At 40.8% G+C, this 17,183-nt stretch overlaps 1 protein-coding gene across 2 annotated transcripts in view; it reads right to left on the bottom strand.

The window, feature by feature from the left end:
• LOC141133520 (uncharacterized) overlaps window positions 1-13,364 on the bottom strand; it is a 151,511-nt gene extending 138,147 nt beyond the window's left edge. Inside the window, exon 1 of one of the 2 annotated variants that reach the window (XM_073622947.1) lies at window positions 13,223-13,364. In XM_073622947.1, coding sequence (XP_073479048.1) covers window positions 13,223-13,265 — 43 coding nt within the window. In that variant the 5' untranslated portion in view covers window positions 13,266-13,364. The remainder of the gene's footprint in view (window positions 1-13,222) is intronic. The other variant, XM_073622946.1, reaches the window with a different exon arrangement.
• Between the last annotated feature and the right edge of the window lie 3,819 nt (window positions 13,365-17,183).

The raw sequence follows: 17,183 nt of genomic DNA, 5'->3' as shown, positions 1-17,183 counted from the left end.
AATGAAATAGTGCTAGTGCCAATTTTGTATGCCACAAGATATTACAGTTGTATGCAAAAGTTTAGGAACCCCTGACAATTTCCATGATTGTCATTTATAAATATTTGGGTGTTTGGATCAGCAATTTAATTTTGATCTATCAAATAACTGAAGGACACAGTAATATTTCAGCAGTGAAATGAGGTTTATTGGATTAACAGAAAATGCGCAAAATGCATCAAAACAGTATTAGACAGGTGCATAAATTTCGACACCCCAACAGAAAAAATCACATCAATATTTAGTAGAGCCTCCTTTAGCAGAAATAACAGCCTCTAGACCAGTGGTTCTCAACTCCTGTCCTCAGGACCCACCAACAGGCCAGATTTTAAGTATTACCTTGGGGAGATGCAGACTAGAATACTGCAATCACTGAACAGCAAATGATATCACCTGTGATGTATTTCAGTTATCTTGCAAACCTGGCCTGTTAGTGGGTCCTGAGGACCGGAGTTGAGAACCACTGCTCTAGACGCTTCCTATAGCCTATAATGAGTGTCTGGATTCTGGATGAATGTATTTTGGACCATTCCTCCTTACAAAACATCTCCAGTTCAGTTAGGTTTGATGGTTGCCGAGCATGGACAGCCCGCTTCAAATCACCTCGCAGATGTTCAATGATATTCAGGTCTGGGGACTGGGAAGGCCATTCCAGAACATTGTACTTGTTCCTCTGCATAAAAAAATAGATTTTGAGCAGTGTTTTGGGTCGTTGTCTTATTGAAATATCCAGCCCCGGCAATACTTCAACTTTGTGACTGATTCCTCAACATTATTCTCAAGAATCTGCTGATATTGAGTGGAATCCATGCGACCCTCAACTTTAACAAGATTCCCAGTACCGGCACTGGCCACACAGCCCCACAGCATGATGGAACCTCCATCAAATTTTACTGTGGGTAGCAAGTGTTTTGTTGGAATGCTTTTGCCGCCATGCATGACGCCCCTTGTTATGACCAAATAACTCAAACTTTGTTTCATCAGTCCACAGCACCTTATTCCAAAATGAACCGGGCTTGTCCAAATGTGCGTTTGCATACCTCAAGCGACTCCGTTTGTGGCCTGTGTGCAAAAAAGGCTTCTTTCGCATCACTCTCCCATACAGCTTCTCCCTGTGCAAAGTGCGCTGAATTGTTGAAGGATGCACAGTGACACCATCTGCAGCAAGTTGATGTTGTAGGTCTTTGGAGGTGGTCCGTGGGCTGTTTTTTGACTGTTCTCACCATCCTTCGCCTTTGCCTCTCCAATATTTTATGTGGCCTGCCACTTCTGGCCTTAACAAGAACTGTGACTGTGGTCTTCCATTTCCTCACTATGTTCCTCACAGTGGACACTGACAGCTTATATCTCTGCAAAAACTTTTTGTAACCTTCCCCTAAACATAACGTAGAACAATCTTTGTTTTCAGGTCATCTGAGAGTTGTTTTGAGGCCCCCATGTTGCCACTCTTCAGAGGAGAGTCAAAGAGAACAACAACTTGCAATTGACCACCTTAAATACCTTTTCTCATGATTGGATGCACCTGTCTATGAAGTTCAAGGCTTAATGAGCTCACCAAACCAATTGTGTGTTCCAATTAATCAGTGCTAAGTAGTTACAGGTATTCAAATCAACAAAATGACAAGGGTGCCCAAATTTATGCACCTGTCTAATTTCGTTTTGATGCATATTGAGCATCTTCTGTTAATCCAATAAACCTAATTTTACTACTGAAATATCACCGTGTCCTTCAGTTATTTGATAGATCAAAATGAAATTGCTGATCCAAACACGCAAATATTTATAAATGACAATCATGGAAATTGTCAGCGGTTCCTATACAACTGTAGCACAGTGGTTTACCAAAAAAAAAAAATACACTAAAATTAATTTTAGGGCACATAAATGCCCTTTTAAATATAAAAGATGATGTTGTGGAAAGTAAATAAATACCTAACCTGCCAAGTTTTAAAATGTTGTGTGCTCTTGAAATAGTGACAAACTTTGGTATCCTTCATTTTCCTTTAAAATCCATACTAATCTCTAACGGCCCGGTATGGAATTAATTTGGGGGGAAAATCCATACCATAGGCATTTTTTCTTTGTTAATGTCAATGCTACAGGGTAACAGGCAGAGGCATGAGAAGGGCATCCCATAGACATGACATTTAAAGGTTTTTTTTTCATTTTTATTGTTGCTCTTTAAGCATTATTAAAATCTCTGGCCCCAACCAACTAACCTTTTTTCAATTTTGTTTTGTACACATTTCCCACGGCAATGCCAAGCCCCTTTATGTCATCTGTTTGACAATCCCTTGCTAATCCCTTGCGAGAGACAGAGAAAACCCTCTGGGTTAGTTAAAGGATAAAGCACATCTAAACCCAAAAACAGAAATGTAATATATTTTAGTTTACAGAGGTTTGTTGTCAAGCATATGTAGCGCTGGTAGATTTTTAAATCTACCGCTTATAGGTAAATTTAGTGGATTACCTGTTCATACATAGTCAGATTTATCCTCTGTTCCAGTTTGTCTGTGTTGCATGTAGTTTCACACTGTGCCTGTGGGTGTCGTTGTCCCCATGGGTCGGTGTTGGAAAGGCAACACGTTAAAGTGTATAAGTGCTCCTCTGTCCCGGAGATAACTCGGTGGAGGTTGCATTCTGGGAGAGGGTATTTATGGGACAGACGTCATGTTTTAGGGTCTCTTTCGTTCCACCTGCTGGCCCTCCTGGCCGACAGGTATGTGTTAGGAGTACTACCTCGTGGTCCTCCGACCGGGAGGACCACGTTGCTGCAGCGTGTGGGTGGGCCCAGAAGCCTGTCTGGGGCCTACCACAGTGGTGAAGAAATGGTCCTGTGCTGTCTGTCCTACGGGAAGAAGCTGGACAACTGAGAAGATCCCAGGGGAGGACCCATCATGGAAGGATCATGCAGAGTGCTGGTCTGGAGAGGGGCCTGGTGACTCAGTTGGAGGACGCATCCTAAAGTTAACCTATCGCATAGTACTGCCGGGTCGGCTTAAAGGTTCTAGTGCTGTGTTTGCTATTCATCGTAAACCATTACATCCTGTGGCAGAGGATCGTACGGGTTTCTATTACATTCAAGTCTGTGGCAGAGACTTTTGTTCGTGCTGCGTAACGGCTGCTAGGTTAGTGAGAGAAACCTATCCGGGCGGGCAAAGATTCAACTCTAAAAGGAGAGTACATTCATCTGCAAGATTCCAATTCCTAATACTACACTAAGAAAAGGTATTTGAACTTCCCTGCAACTCTTCTTCTACCTCTTTCCTGCTACTTCCTTTAGTTACTCTTTATTAAAACCTTGGAATATATACTAAAGTGTCCAGTGTCTACATCGTCTGAAATTAAACTCAACGGGACCCTAGACCCGGTTCTGGTGAAATTGAGGTAACGAAGGTGACGGTAACAGCCCGCTTTAAACCAGCAGCTCCATCGTGAGTTATTGCTACACATATTTCTTAGGTAAACAATTAATCTCATTATTCCACCATGTAAAAGAGATGTACTAAGGCAGAGATGTTTGAAGACCAATCTGGGTGACAGCCTTACAGTAGAGAAATGAGTATTGACATGACAGGAAGGGAAGTGTATAACTGGCAGGGTCAGCAGGCAAAAATAAAATATAAAAGTCTAAGAAGAAGAAAACAAATGCAACCACCACATCTAAAGGATTAATAAGCTGCAATATATTAAAAAATTATTTTGTTTATGGGTTTAGAGACACAAACCATCATAAATAAACTGGATTTTCTCATAACTAATTATGACTATATACAGTGGGGACGGAAAGTATTCAGACTCCCTTAAATTTTTCACTCTTTGTTATATTGCAGCCATTTGCTAAAATCATTTAAGTTCATTTTTTTTCCCTCATTAATGTACACACAGCACCCCATATTGACAGAAAAACACAGAATTGTTGACATTTTTGCAGATTATTATTATTATTATTATTATACAGGATTTATATAGCGCCAACAGTTTACGTAGCGCTTTACAACTTGAGGGTAGACAGTACAAATACAATACACGTTGATACAGTAGGAATCAGAGGGCCCTGCTCCTTAGAGCTTACAATCTAAGAGGGAAGGTCAAAAGATACAAGAGGTAATAACTGTGGGTGATGTGCTGATTGAGAAGATAAATGTACAGTTGTTAGGTGGGGGCCAGATAGGCTTCTCTGAAGAGATGAGTTTTCAGGGATCGTCTGAAAGTGGATAAAGTAGGAGAAAATCGGACGGATTGGGGTAGAGCATTCCAGAGGATGGGGGAGGCTCTGGAGAAGTCCTGAAGGCGAGCATGGGATGAGGTGACAAGGGAGTTTGAGAGCAGGATGTCTTGGGAGGAGCGAAGAGAACGATTAGGTTGGTATTTTGTGACTAGGTTAGAGATGTAGCTGGGGGCCAGGTTGTGTATGGCTTTGTAAGTTATAGTTAGTATCTTGAATTTAATTCGGTGACTGAGTGGCAGCCAATGGAGGGATTGGCAGAGGGGTGTAGCAGACGCTGAGCGGTTTGTGTGGTGGATGAGCCTGGCAGCAGCGTTCATGATGGACTGAAGTGGAGATAGCCTATTTAGAGGTAAACCAATGAGGAGGGAGTTGCAGTAGTCGAGGCGGGAGATGACCAGGGAGTGGATTAGAAGCTTTGTGGTGACATTGGTTAGGAAGGGGCGTATCTTGGAGATGTTGCAGAGATTGAGGCAGCAAGCTTTGGATAGTGATAGAATGTGGGGTCGAAAGGTTAGTTCAGAGTCCAGGATTACACCTAGGACCCTGGCGTGGGGAGATGGGTTGATAGTTGAGCCGTTGATCTTGACAGGGAAATCAGAGGAAGTGGCACCTGAGGGAGGAAATATCATGAGCTCGGTTTTGGATAGGTTGAGTTTGAAGAAGTGATGTGACATCCAGGCTGATATGTCTGCTAGTAAGTTGGTAATGCGTGAGGAGACAGATGGAGAGAGCTGGGGGGTGGAGAGATAGATTTGGGTGTCATCAGCGTAGAGATGATATTGAAAGCCATGGGAGGCAATCAACTGACCCAAGGAGGTGGTGTAGATTGAGAAAAGGAGAGGTCCAAGAACAGAACCTTGGGGGACCCCAACGGAAAAAGGAAGAGGAGAGGAGGAAGTAGAGTTGTAAGTGACACTGAAGGAGCGGTGTGATAGGTAGGATGAGAACCAGCGAAGAGTACAGTCACGGAGACCAAAGGAGTGGAGTTTTTTGAGGAGGAGGGGGTGGTCCACTGTGTCAAAGGCAGCAGAAAGATCCAGGAGAAGTAGTACAGAATAGTGTCCATTGGCTTTAGCCATTAGTAGGTCATTTGAGAGTTTAAGGAGAGCAGTTTCCGTGGAGTGTTGAGGGCGAAAACCGGACTGGAGGGGATCTAGAAGTTTATTCATGGTCAGATGGTCGCTTAGTCGGTTGTAGACCAGTCTTTCAAGAAGTTTGGAGGAGAAGGAGAGTAAGGAGATTGGACGTAAGTTGTTGAGATTGGTGGGATCCAGTGAGGGCTTTTTTAGAATGGGGATGACTAGCGCATGTTTTAGAGAGTTTGGGAAGATGCCACAGGAGAGGGAGAGGTTGAAAATGTGAGTTAGAGAGTGTAGAATCGAGTCAGAGGGTGAGCGTAGCATTTGCGAGGGAACAGGATCCAGGGGGCAAGTGGTTAGATGGGTGCTAGATAAAAGTTTAGCAACCTCAGTAATAGTAACAGGATTGAATGAGGGAAGTAATGATTGTATCTGTGGACATGGGGTGTTGCATGGGGGAGGTTTTTGCGCATTGGTGATCTCCTCATGAATTGTATCAATCTTAGTTTTGAAGTGATTGGCAATCTCCTGGGCAGTGAGTGAGTTGGTGGGTGGAGGCAGTGGAGGACAGAGTAGAGTATTGAAGGTAGATTGATTGAAAAAGAAAAACTGAAATATCACATGGTCCTAAGTATTCAGACCCTTTGCTGTGACACTCATATATTTAACTCAGGTGCTGTCCATTTCTTCTGATCATCCTTGAGATGGTTCTACACCTTCATTTAAGTCCAGCTGTGTTTAATTATACTGATTAAACTTGATTAGGATAGCCACACACCTGTCTGTATAAGACCTTACAGCTCACAGTGCATGTCAGAGCAAATGAGAATCATGAGGTCAAAGGAACTGCCTGAAGAGCTCAGAGACAGAATTGTAGCAAGGCACAGATCTAGCCAAGGTTACAAAAAAATCTCTACTTGACCACTGGGCACTTAAACCCCCTTAATAACCAGACCAATTTTCAGCTTTCGGTGCCCTCACATTTTGAATGACAATTACTCAGTCATGCAACACTGCAATAGAGCTTTCTTTTGGTGATATTTAATCACCGCTGGGTTCTTTATTTTTTGCGCTATAAAAGAAAAAAGACCGAAAAATCTGTAAAAAAATGCATTTCTGTTTCTGTTATAAAATTTTGCAAATTAGTAATTTTTCTTCATATATTTTGGCCAAAATTTATACCGCTATATATCTTTGGTAAAAATAACCCAAATCGGTGGATATTATTTGGTCTTTGTGAAAGTTAAAGAGTCCAAAAGCTATGGTGCCAATATCTGAAAATTGATCACACCTGAAGTACTGACGGCTCTCATTTCTTGAGACCCTAACATGCCAGAAAAGTACAAATACCCCAAAAATGACCACTTTTTGGAAATAAGACATTCCAAGGTATTTAGAAAGATGCATGGTGAGTTTTTTGAAGTTGTAATTTTTTCCCCTCAATTCTTTGCAAAATCAAGTTGTTTTTTTTCACAAAATTGTCATATTAGCAGGTTATTTCTTACACACAGCATATGCATACCACAAATTACACCCCAAAACACATTCTGCTATTACTCCTGAGTATGGCGATACCACATGTGTGAGACTTTTACACAGCGTGGCCACATACAGAGGCCCAACATGCAGGGAGCACCTTCAGGCGTTCTGGAGCACCCAGGCTAATTCTGACATTTCTCTTCTTCATGTAAAAATCATCATTTAGTTGCTAAAAAATTACATAGAACTCCAAAACATTATGTATGTTTTTTTAGCAAAGACCCTAGAGAATACAATAGCGGTCATTGCAACTTTTTATCTCGCACGATATTTGCGCAGCAATTTTTCGAACGGGTTTTTTTTGAAAAAAAAACAGTTTTGTGCTTTAAAAAAAAACAAAACAGTAAGGTTAGCCCAATGTTTTTGCATAATATGAAAGATGAAGTTACGCTGAGTAAATAGATACCTAACATGTCACCTTTCAAATTTGCACACGCTTGTGAAATGGCGCCAAACTTCGCTACTTAAAAATCCCTATAGGTGACGTTTTAAAATTTTTTACTGGTTACATGTTTTGAGTTACAGAGGAGTTCTAGGGCCAAAATTATTGCTCTCGCTCTACCGATCGCAGTGATACCTCACATGTGTGGTTTGAACACCGTTTTCATATGTGGGCGGGACTTACGTATGTGTTCGCTTCTGCATGCGAGCACACGGGGACAAATTTTTTTTTTTTTTATTGTGCATTTTACTTTATTTATTTTAGTTTGACGCTTTTTTCCAAAAAACATTTTTTTTATCGCTTTTATTCCTATTACAAGGAATGTAAACATCCCTTGTAATAGGAATATGGCATGACAGGTCCTCTTTACAGTGAGATATGGGGTAAGACAGTAAGACCCCACATCTCACCTCTAGGCTGGGAAGCCTGAAATTAAAAAAAAAAAAAAAAAAAAAAAAAAAAAGATCCTGGCTTTGATCCTAGCGGTGAGTCGGTAGAAGCACCGGAGGGCGGCGGGAGGGGGGGACGTCCCCTCTTGCCTCCCATAAGAATGATCAAGCAGTCTAACAGCCGCTATGATCATTCTTATGGTGTAGGGAATCGCCAGATGAAAAAGCTGATATCTGAATGATGCCTGTAGCTGCACCCATCATTCAGATATCCCCGCACAAAGTCAAGGATGTCGTATGACGGCGGGCGGGAAGTGGTTAAAATGCATTTTTTTTTTAACACAAAGTTGTCCATTTATACAATATTTCTAACACATAGCATGTACATACCAAAAATGACACCCCAAAATAGATTCTCCTACTCCTCCTGAGTACGACAATACCACATGTGTGAGACTTCCACAGCCTGGCCACATACAGAGGCTGAGTACAGCCGAGTATGGCTGAGCATGGCAGAGCATGGCCGAGTATTGCAGGGTATTGCAGGGTATCGCAGAGTATGACTGGGTATGGCAGAGTATGGCTGGGTATCACCGAGTATTGCAGAGTATGGCTGGGTATCACCGAGTATTGCAGAGTATGGCTGGGTATTGCAGAGTATGGCTGGGTATGGCAAAGTATTTCGGTTATGGCAGAGTATTGCAGAGCTTTGTATTGCAGAGTATGGCAGGGTATGGCTGGGTATTGCAGAGTATGGCTGGGTATTGCGGGGTATGGCAGAGTATTGAGAGGTATGGCAGAGTATTGTGGGGTATTTTGGGGTATTGCAAAGTATTGCAGGGTATTGCAGAGTATTGTGGGGTATTGCAGAGTATTGCAGGGTATTGCAGAGTATTTTGGGGTATTGCAGAGTATTGTGGGGTATTGCAGAGTACTGTGGGGTATTGCAGAGTATTGCGGGGTATTGGAGAGTATTGTGGGGCATTGCAGAGTATTGTGGGGTATTGCAGAGTATTGTGGGGCATTGCAGAGTATTGCAGAGTATTGTGGAGTATTGCAGAGTATTGCACAATATTGCAGGGCATTTCAGAGTAGTGCAGGGTATTGCAGGGCATAGAGGGATGGCTGAGCATGGATGGATGGATGGCAATTGTCACTGTGCAGCGCTGTGGGCACTACAGATGCAGCCCACAGCGCTGCTACCATCCGATCCCTCCCCCTCTCCTCTCACAGTGTACCGATCGGTACACAGAAGGGAGGAGAGGAACCGGCGTCATGACATGGTTTGTTTACATGTGATCGCTCCGTCATTTGACGGAGCGATCACATGGTAAACAGCCGCGATTAGCGGCCATATACCGAGATCCGTGATGCCATGGATGCTCTCGGGTGCGCGCCCCAGGGGGCGCGCGAGAGCGGAATTCTGGGAGGACGTCCCTGGACGCCCTCCCAGAGTTAAGCAACCGCCCTGTAGCCTTCATTTGGCTATGGGCCAGTTGTTAAGTGGTTAAGGTTCCTAAGAGCACAGTGGCCTCCATAATCCTTAAATGGAAGACGTTTGGGATGACCAGAACCCTTCCTAGAGCTGGCCGTATGGCCAAACTGAGCTATCGGGGGAGAAGAGCCTTGGTGAGAGAGGTAAAGAAGAACCCAAAGATCACTGTGGCTGAGCTCCAGAGATGCAGTCGGGAGATGGGAGAAAGTTGTAGAAAGTCAACCATCACTGCAGCCCTCCACCAGTCGGGGCTTTATGGCAGAGTGGCCCGATGAAGCCTCTCCTCAGTCCAAGACACATAAAAACCCGCATGGAGTTTGCTAAAAAACACCTGAAGAACTCCAAGATGGTGAAAAATAAGATTCTCTGGTCTGATGAGACCAAGATAGAACTTTTTGGCCTTAATTCTAAGCGGTATGTGTGGAGAAAACCAGGCACTGCTCATCACCTGTCCAATACAGTCCCAACAGTGAAGCATGGTGGTGGCAGCATCATGCTGTGGGGGTGTTTTTCAGCTGCAGAGACATGATGACTGGTTGCAATCGAGGGAAAGATGAATGCGGCCAATTACAGGGACATCCTGGACGAAAACCTTCTCCAGAGTGCTCAGGACCTTAGACTGGGATGAAGGTTTACCTTCCAACAAGACAATGACCCTAAGCACACAGCTAAAATAAGTAAGGAGTGGCTTCACAACAACTCCATGACTGTTCTTGAATGGCCCAGCCAGAGCCCTGACTTAAACCCAATTGAGCATCTCTGGAGAGGCCTAAAAATGGCTGTCCACCAACATTTACCATCCAACCTGACAGAATTGGAGAGGATCTGCAAGGAGGAATGGCAGAGGATTCCCAAATCCAGGTGTGAAAAACGTGTTGCATCTTTCCCAAAAAGACTCATGTCTATATTAGATCAAAAGGGTGCTTCTATTAAATACTTAGCAAAGGGTCTGAATACTTAGGACCATGTGATATTTCAGTTTTTCTTTTTTAATAAATCTGCAAAAATGTCAACAATTCTGTGTTTTTCTGTCAATATGGGGTGCTGTGTGTACATTAATGAGGAAAAAAATGAACTTAAATGATTTTAGCAAATGGCTGCAATATAACAAAGAGTGAAAAATTTAAGGGGGTCTGAATACTTTCCGTCCCCACTGTATATATATATATATATATATATATATATATATATATATATATATATATATATATATATATATATATATATAACATTATTTGAAATGTATGAATCATAAATGAGGTATAGATATCAATGTTAAAGTGGGTCAGAAAAATTCAAAATTTCAAGACAAAATGATAATGAAATTGAATGAAACAAAAAAAAACGAGAGACCAGGTGGATCTTCACCTTAAATGCCCCTAAATACCCTGGCTTAAATGATGTCTTAAGCTACAAACCTTTTCTATAATCATTTATTATTTCATTAAATTTAAAATGTTTTTTTTTTCATTTATCCACCCTAAAATTTAATATACTATGATTCAAAAATATAACATATATCTCTATTTAACATAATTAATCATTTTTCTATCATTGTACAATATACATATTTGTATATGAGAGTCATCTGGTTTCTAATCAATATTCCCGCTGCTGTGTGCCTTCTTCATGAGGACTAACACATGGCTTTTTCTCTCTAGGTCTACAATTTTCTCTATATACATATTTATTTGCCTCGGAAACCGGGGGGTTAATGTCATTTTTTTCCCCCTTGTTTACCTTTGAGGATGGTTCCCCTGTGCCATTTCTGGGCACAGGATTTTCTAAAATGGCTGCTGGTCAGTCGAACGTTTTTACGTCACTGACGCCACCACCACTACTTTGACCTGGATGTTATACGCAGTCCTCCTATTCGGTCCACAGCGTGACGGCGAGTCAGACGTCGCCACGCTGGAGAGGGATATATAGCGGGGCTCTCCCCGCCACCCTCTGTCATTTCTCCTGAACGCCGGTCAGACAACGTTGCGGCCCCCTGGGGCCCCTGGGTCTCCTCTTCGTATGTCACATGGATTATAAGTAAGTTCTTCAAACAGCCCTTTTTTCTAGTTTGCAATTCATGCTCCCTGATATATATCTTTTCTATCCCATTGAAGTAAATATATTCATATGTATATATATTTTTTAACTTCCCAGGTTTCCAGCTTCAAGGAAACATTAGCGATGCCCTATGTTTATTTGACCCGCAGAAATACCTGTGGGGTCCTCATTCCACCTCATTCGGTTGCGCTTGCTTTCTCCTTGTTTGGAACCCTTCATTAAGAGGCGTACATTGCTTTTAGCCATCCCATGGATGCGACCCTGAAATCGAATTGATTCTACTCACCTGTATAGGTACTCTATGATTAATTACTTTAATCAATCTACTCCTGACTTCAATCATATGTGTCCTTTGTAATACTAACTTTTTAATGCTCACCCCCCCCTTTTTTTTTTTTTTTTCATTCAATTTCATTATCATTTTGTCTTGAAATTTAGAATTTTACTGACACACTTTAACATTGATATCTATACCTCATTTATGATTCATACCCTTCAAATAATGTTATTTCTGTATATCAGTTCAATGCTATATGATTATGTTATATATTATTTTGATTACTTATGGTTTATTTTTCATTTCATAGTTGATTAGATGCCACAGTATATCTCCTGAAGAAGCTTAAGAAAGCGAAACATGTTGAGAAAGTGGTATCAAGCACTGTATCATATTTTTATCCTAACTGTTCTGTAAACATATAATAATGCTTTGTTCCTTGTCTGTCTTTTTTAAAATGGATTTATGAATAAAATATATTTTTTATCTTTACAAATTCCTATTTTGCTTATTAAGCACCGTTAAAGTCCCTAGCCTCTCCATGGCCAAAAGTCCCTTCTTCTTTGTCTATTAAGCAATTGGGATGTGGTGCTTTGGTTTGACTCCTCCCCTCCACCTTTACAGTAGTAAATGTAAACTTAATTACATTGCTGCCAAATCAGATTAGAATGAGCAGACACACATTCCATATCTCAAATGGAAAATAAACATGCTTTCAGAAATAGAAGTGGTATTTTTTTGTATCAATTAACAAATTCAAAAGGAAATGAACAGAAGAGAAATCTAAATCAAATCAATATTTGGTGCGTTCACCCTTTGCCGTCAAAACACAAAACAGCATCAGCCAATATTCACTCTGCATTTTGTAAAAAATAATAAATTAAAATAAATTAATAAAAATAAACTATATATAAAAAAAAAAAAAAAAAAAAAAATATATATATATATATATATATATATATATATATATATATATATATATATATATATATATATATATATATATATATATATATATATGTTATTATTATTATTATTATTATTATTATTGTTGTTGTTGTTATTGTTATTTTTTTTTAATAGTTTATTTTCCAGCATTTCTTCACACCTTCATATCGATATTATTCTATATCTCTCTATCTATAAATATAATTATATATTTATGTACAATTAGTAAATGCAAACTTAATTGCATTGCTGCCAAATCAGATTAGAAGGAGCAAAAAAACATTCCATATCTCAAATGGAAAATAAACATTATCATGATAAACTTTGCAAAAAAGCATATTACCGAAAAGCCTCACAAGTTACAAACCTCTACTGCCTTAAAAAGTACTGTATTTGCTACTTAGCAATTCAATGTACTCGTTATATTAGGTGATCGCACACACATGACATGTCACTAAAAACATAAACTCATTTCTAGTGATAAAAAATAAACAAGTCATTTTCAAGGTGGACTAAATGTTAAAAGTTATAAGCATTTTAAATAGAGCCTACAATTAATAAATAGTGAAAGAAAGAAGGTTCAGATGGTTTGGTAACTTTTCCTCTTTATCAACGTTTTGATTTTTCAGATAGAAGAGTAAAATAATTTAGCATGAATTCTTTTCAACCCAAGAACAACCCAACAACTTGTATGCTGTATGAAGGCACAGGTCACCAACACTCACCTTGTATGAAGAATAATATCAGGAGGATCTGGATGGCTTTCATGTTGGAAGGCAGATACTGAGGACGGAACAGTTTTGTTTATTTTGTCTTAGACAGACTGTAGAAGAAGAAGAAGAAAAAAAAGGAAGAAAACTCATTTCCTGGACCTCACAAATTGTGGGTGGACGTTCTGCCACACAGTTCTTCTTTTTTTATAACTGGAAATATGAGTACACTGATATAAAGGGGGTGATTTATTAAGGCTGGGTTCACATGTGTGTGGTGCGAATTGCAGCTCCGGTTTCCTTGCAAAGATAAAAATCAGTTGCTCAGTGGTTCCTCTACGGGTTAGCTGCGAATCAGCTGACCAGGGAGACGGAGGAGGTGTAGTGAGGAGGGGGGGGAGTTCATGTTCGGAACGGAACAGATTTGCAAATCAGATGCGTTCCCATTGAAGATTACGTGCCTGCAATTCACACTGAACTGCCTAGAAAATGCACATGTTTTTTGTGTAATGCGGACTGCAGATGCAACGCACATATGTGAACCATACCCATTGAAAAGAACATATTTTTAAATGTTCTGCGAATTGGATGCAGTGTAAGCCACATCCAATTCGCATATGTGTGAGCCCAGCCTTAAGGAAAATAGGATGTTCAAATTGCAAGTGAAAATGAATTTTTCTGAATTTTCCCCAGAGCTTAGAGAATGTGGTGAAATTTCACTTTGCAAAAAATACCCAATCATGTGCAAGGAAAATTAAAAATAAAACAACATTTTAGCTTGTACATGATTAGATGGTGGATGTCAGTGAGCACCTCACTCACTAATGGGACGTACACACGGTCGGACTTTTCGACTGGACTGGTCTGACGGACGCCGACGGACCAAATCCGGCGGACAATCCGACCGTGTGTGGGCTTTACCGGACCTTCAGCGGACTTTTCCAGTCGCAAATCTGACAGACTTTAGATTTGGAACATGCTTCAAATCTTTACGTCGTAACTCCGCCGGACCCAGAAATCCGCTCGTCTGTATGCTAGTCCGACGGACGAAAACCGACGCTAGGGCAGCTATTGGCTACTGGCTATCAACTTCCTTATTTTAGTCCGGTGTACGTCATCACGTACGAGTCGGACTTTGGAGTGATTATGTGTAGGCAAGTCCGTTCGTTAGAAAGTCCACCGGAAGTCCGTCAAAAGTCAGTCGAAAGTCCGCTGGAAAGTCTGTCGGACCAGTCTGGTTGAAAAGTCCACCCGTGTGTACGCGGCATAAGTTCTGGGCAAAATTCCCTTACAAAGTGCAGCTTCCCTGCAAAGTGAAAAGTCAATTTGGCTTTAGAAAATTCTCCCCTAAAGGTTACTGGGGTTAATACTGGTTTGTCTTTGGCAATAGAAAAAGGAAAACATATTTGTATGTGAGTATATATTTTATATCAGTATATCATTATTGTGTTGCTGGCCATGGCATCTTCAGCCTCACTTGTTACATGGAAACCTCAGACATGGCTGTCATGTTAAGTGTATTTCCACTTAAGGTGTGTACTTACCTATTTTTAATCCCTTCTTGTCATGTAATCCCACAGCTTCAACTCACCTGTGTCAGTGAGCAGCTGCTGCAGGGGAGATGAGGGAACTGTAATAATAACTTGGCCATTATAGACTATGGGTGTTGTCACAGTTCCTGGAATTTGCAGCCACTGTTGAATGCTCCCTTACACATAGCTGGAGGATCACGTGACCAGACTGGATCAGATCGAAAATAGGTGCACAGTTCACAGTTCCTTTTTGTACAGGTGTAGGGATCTGCCCTCTACTGTATTTGTAAATAGCTGTAGCTTCCTTATTAAAACAGATTTGTTGGTTCTCCATGGAAGAACTGTTGCTAATCCAGACCAACAGGGATTATTAGGCAAGCATTCCTAAGTCAATAGTTTACTATTGTTGCATAAATATATATACAGTATATATATATATATATATATATATATATATATATATATATATATATATATATATATATATTTTAGAAAGAGTATCCAGCGCTGACCCAGAAGGACCCAGACAATGGTAAAATGCTAGCAGACACTAAAGGCTAATTCAATAAACACCTCAAATAGACATAGGTAAATAAAGTGCTGCGCAATTCATAATAGTCCATAATAAAATGATAAAAACCACAAATGGTGTTGGTGCAGATAAACGAACAGAATGAATTGCAGGTGACACACACAGGAAACGGATCTCAAATCGGGTGCCAGTGATCCCTTCACCGCACACAGATGGCCTCTCAGCTCACAGATTCGACCTCAGACAGGTCACATAGCGAGAATCAGTGTAACTGACACAGCAATCCAGGCAAACACTCCAAACAAAGCCGCTCCGGGATGTGTCTCAGTCAGCATAGTATGGCATATGAAAAGAGATAACAAAGCGATCTAATGCTCTCTGTATGTTCAATCTTTTATTAAGTAAAGAAAAAGATGTGTTGCACTTACATATAACGGCACTCAGATCCGAGTGCCGGCAGACAAACGAAAGTGATATCAAACTAGATGGCTACGGGTGACGTCATGCAAGCACCTGACCCCCGTACGCGTTACATCCATAGGCGGGACTTCATCAGCGTGGGGCAGAGGGCACACAGACGGCCCGCTTGTTATTTGTATTGCCATCCGGCCGGCTGACAAGGGAGGGGGGTTAGTTGTTCTCAGTAAAGCTTATTAACAAGCTGAAATGTTACGGTTATTGAATGACCAGGATACTTATTTATTATTGAGGGGTGACCCGATGCTTACCTTTAAGAATAACTTACATGCTTTGATTGAAAATGGGAAAAGTAAGGGAATCTTGAATCCCAAGGAGGCATCCTACCTAGATCAATTTTACTGTAGGACTCCTATTATCTACATTCTACCCAAAATGCATAAGAATTCTGAACAACCGCCTGGCCATCCAATTGTGAATGGAATCGATTCAGTCACCTCCAGGCTGATCCAATATCTCGATTTCTTTTTGCAACCTCTTGTTACCAAAACTAAGGCTTACCTATGAGATACCAAACATATTCTCCAGATTTTGCATACCCTTCCATGCAGTCCTTCTAGCATATTGATCACTGCTGATGTGAGATCACTATACACCATTATCGATCACAGTGAGGCTCTTACTTCAGTCCAATGGGCCTTAGCAACAACTGATCTATATGTGGATCATGTTTCTTTTTTATTAGAGAGCCTTGAGTTTTGTCTCTTGAATAATTATTTTTGGTTCAGTGGTGATTATTTCTTGCAGATATGTGGCATGGCCATGGGCGCACGCTTTGCTCCCAGTGTGGCCAATCTTTTTAAGGCCCACTGGGAGGAAGATGTCATTTTCATGACCCTCCCCCTCAGTTAATATGTTATAAAAGGTACATTGATGACATAATTATGGTTTGGGAGGGTGATGTGATGAGTCTCCAGGTATTTATTGACAAACTTAATAGCAATAATAAAAACATCCAGCTTACTTGGACCATAGAACATCAACAGATTACTTTTCTAGACCTTGAAATCTTCAAAAATGGAAATAGTTTCCAGACTAGAAACCATTTTAAGGCCACTGACCGGAATGCCTATATCCCACTTACCAGTTGCCATCATAGGTCCTGGCTGTGTAATATTCCCAGAGGCCAATTCATCCAGCTAAGACGCAATTGCACCTCGGAGGAGGAGTTTCTATCCCAATCGCAGATTTTGGCAGCTAGGTTCAAAGAAAAAGGATACACACAGCCTATGATTGACTCAGAAATTGAGAAAGTCAGGCTAACAGATAGGAGTACCATTGTGGCATATAAGATCAAGACCAATGATGTTCAAGGTAATACGGCTGGCTATAGAATTTTATTGGATTATAATATCCAATATAAGAAATTAGAGAGAATTATTGCCAAACACTGGCCTATACTTAAATGTGATCGGACTTTGGGACCTACTCTCCC

The sequence above is a fragment of the Aquarana catesbeiana genome, linkage group LG03 (assembly GCF_042186555.1).
Source record: "Aquarana catesbeiana isolate 2022-GZ linkage group LG03, ASM4218655v1, whole genome shotgun sequence".
Classification (NCBI taxonomy): domain Eukaryota; kingdom Metazoa; phylum Chordata; class Amphibia; order Anura; family Ranidae; genus Aquarana; species Aquarana catesbeiana.
Note: the sequence above shows the minus strand (reverse complement) of the source record. Positions and strands in the feature narration are given on the sequence as shown.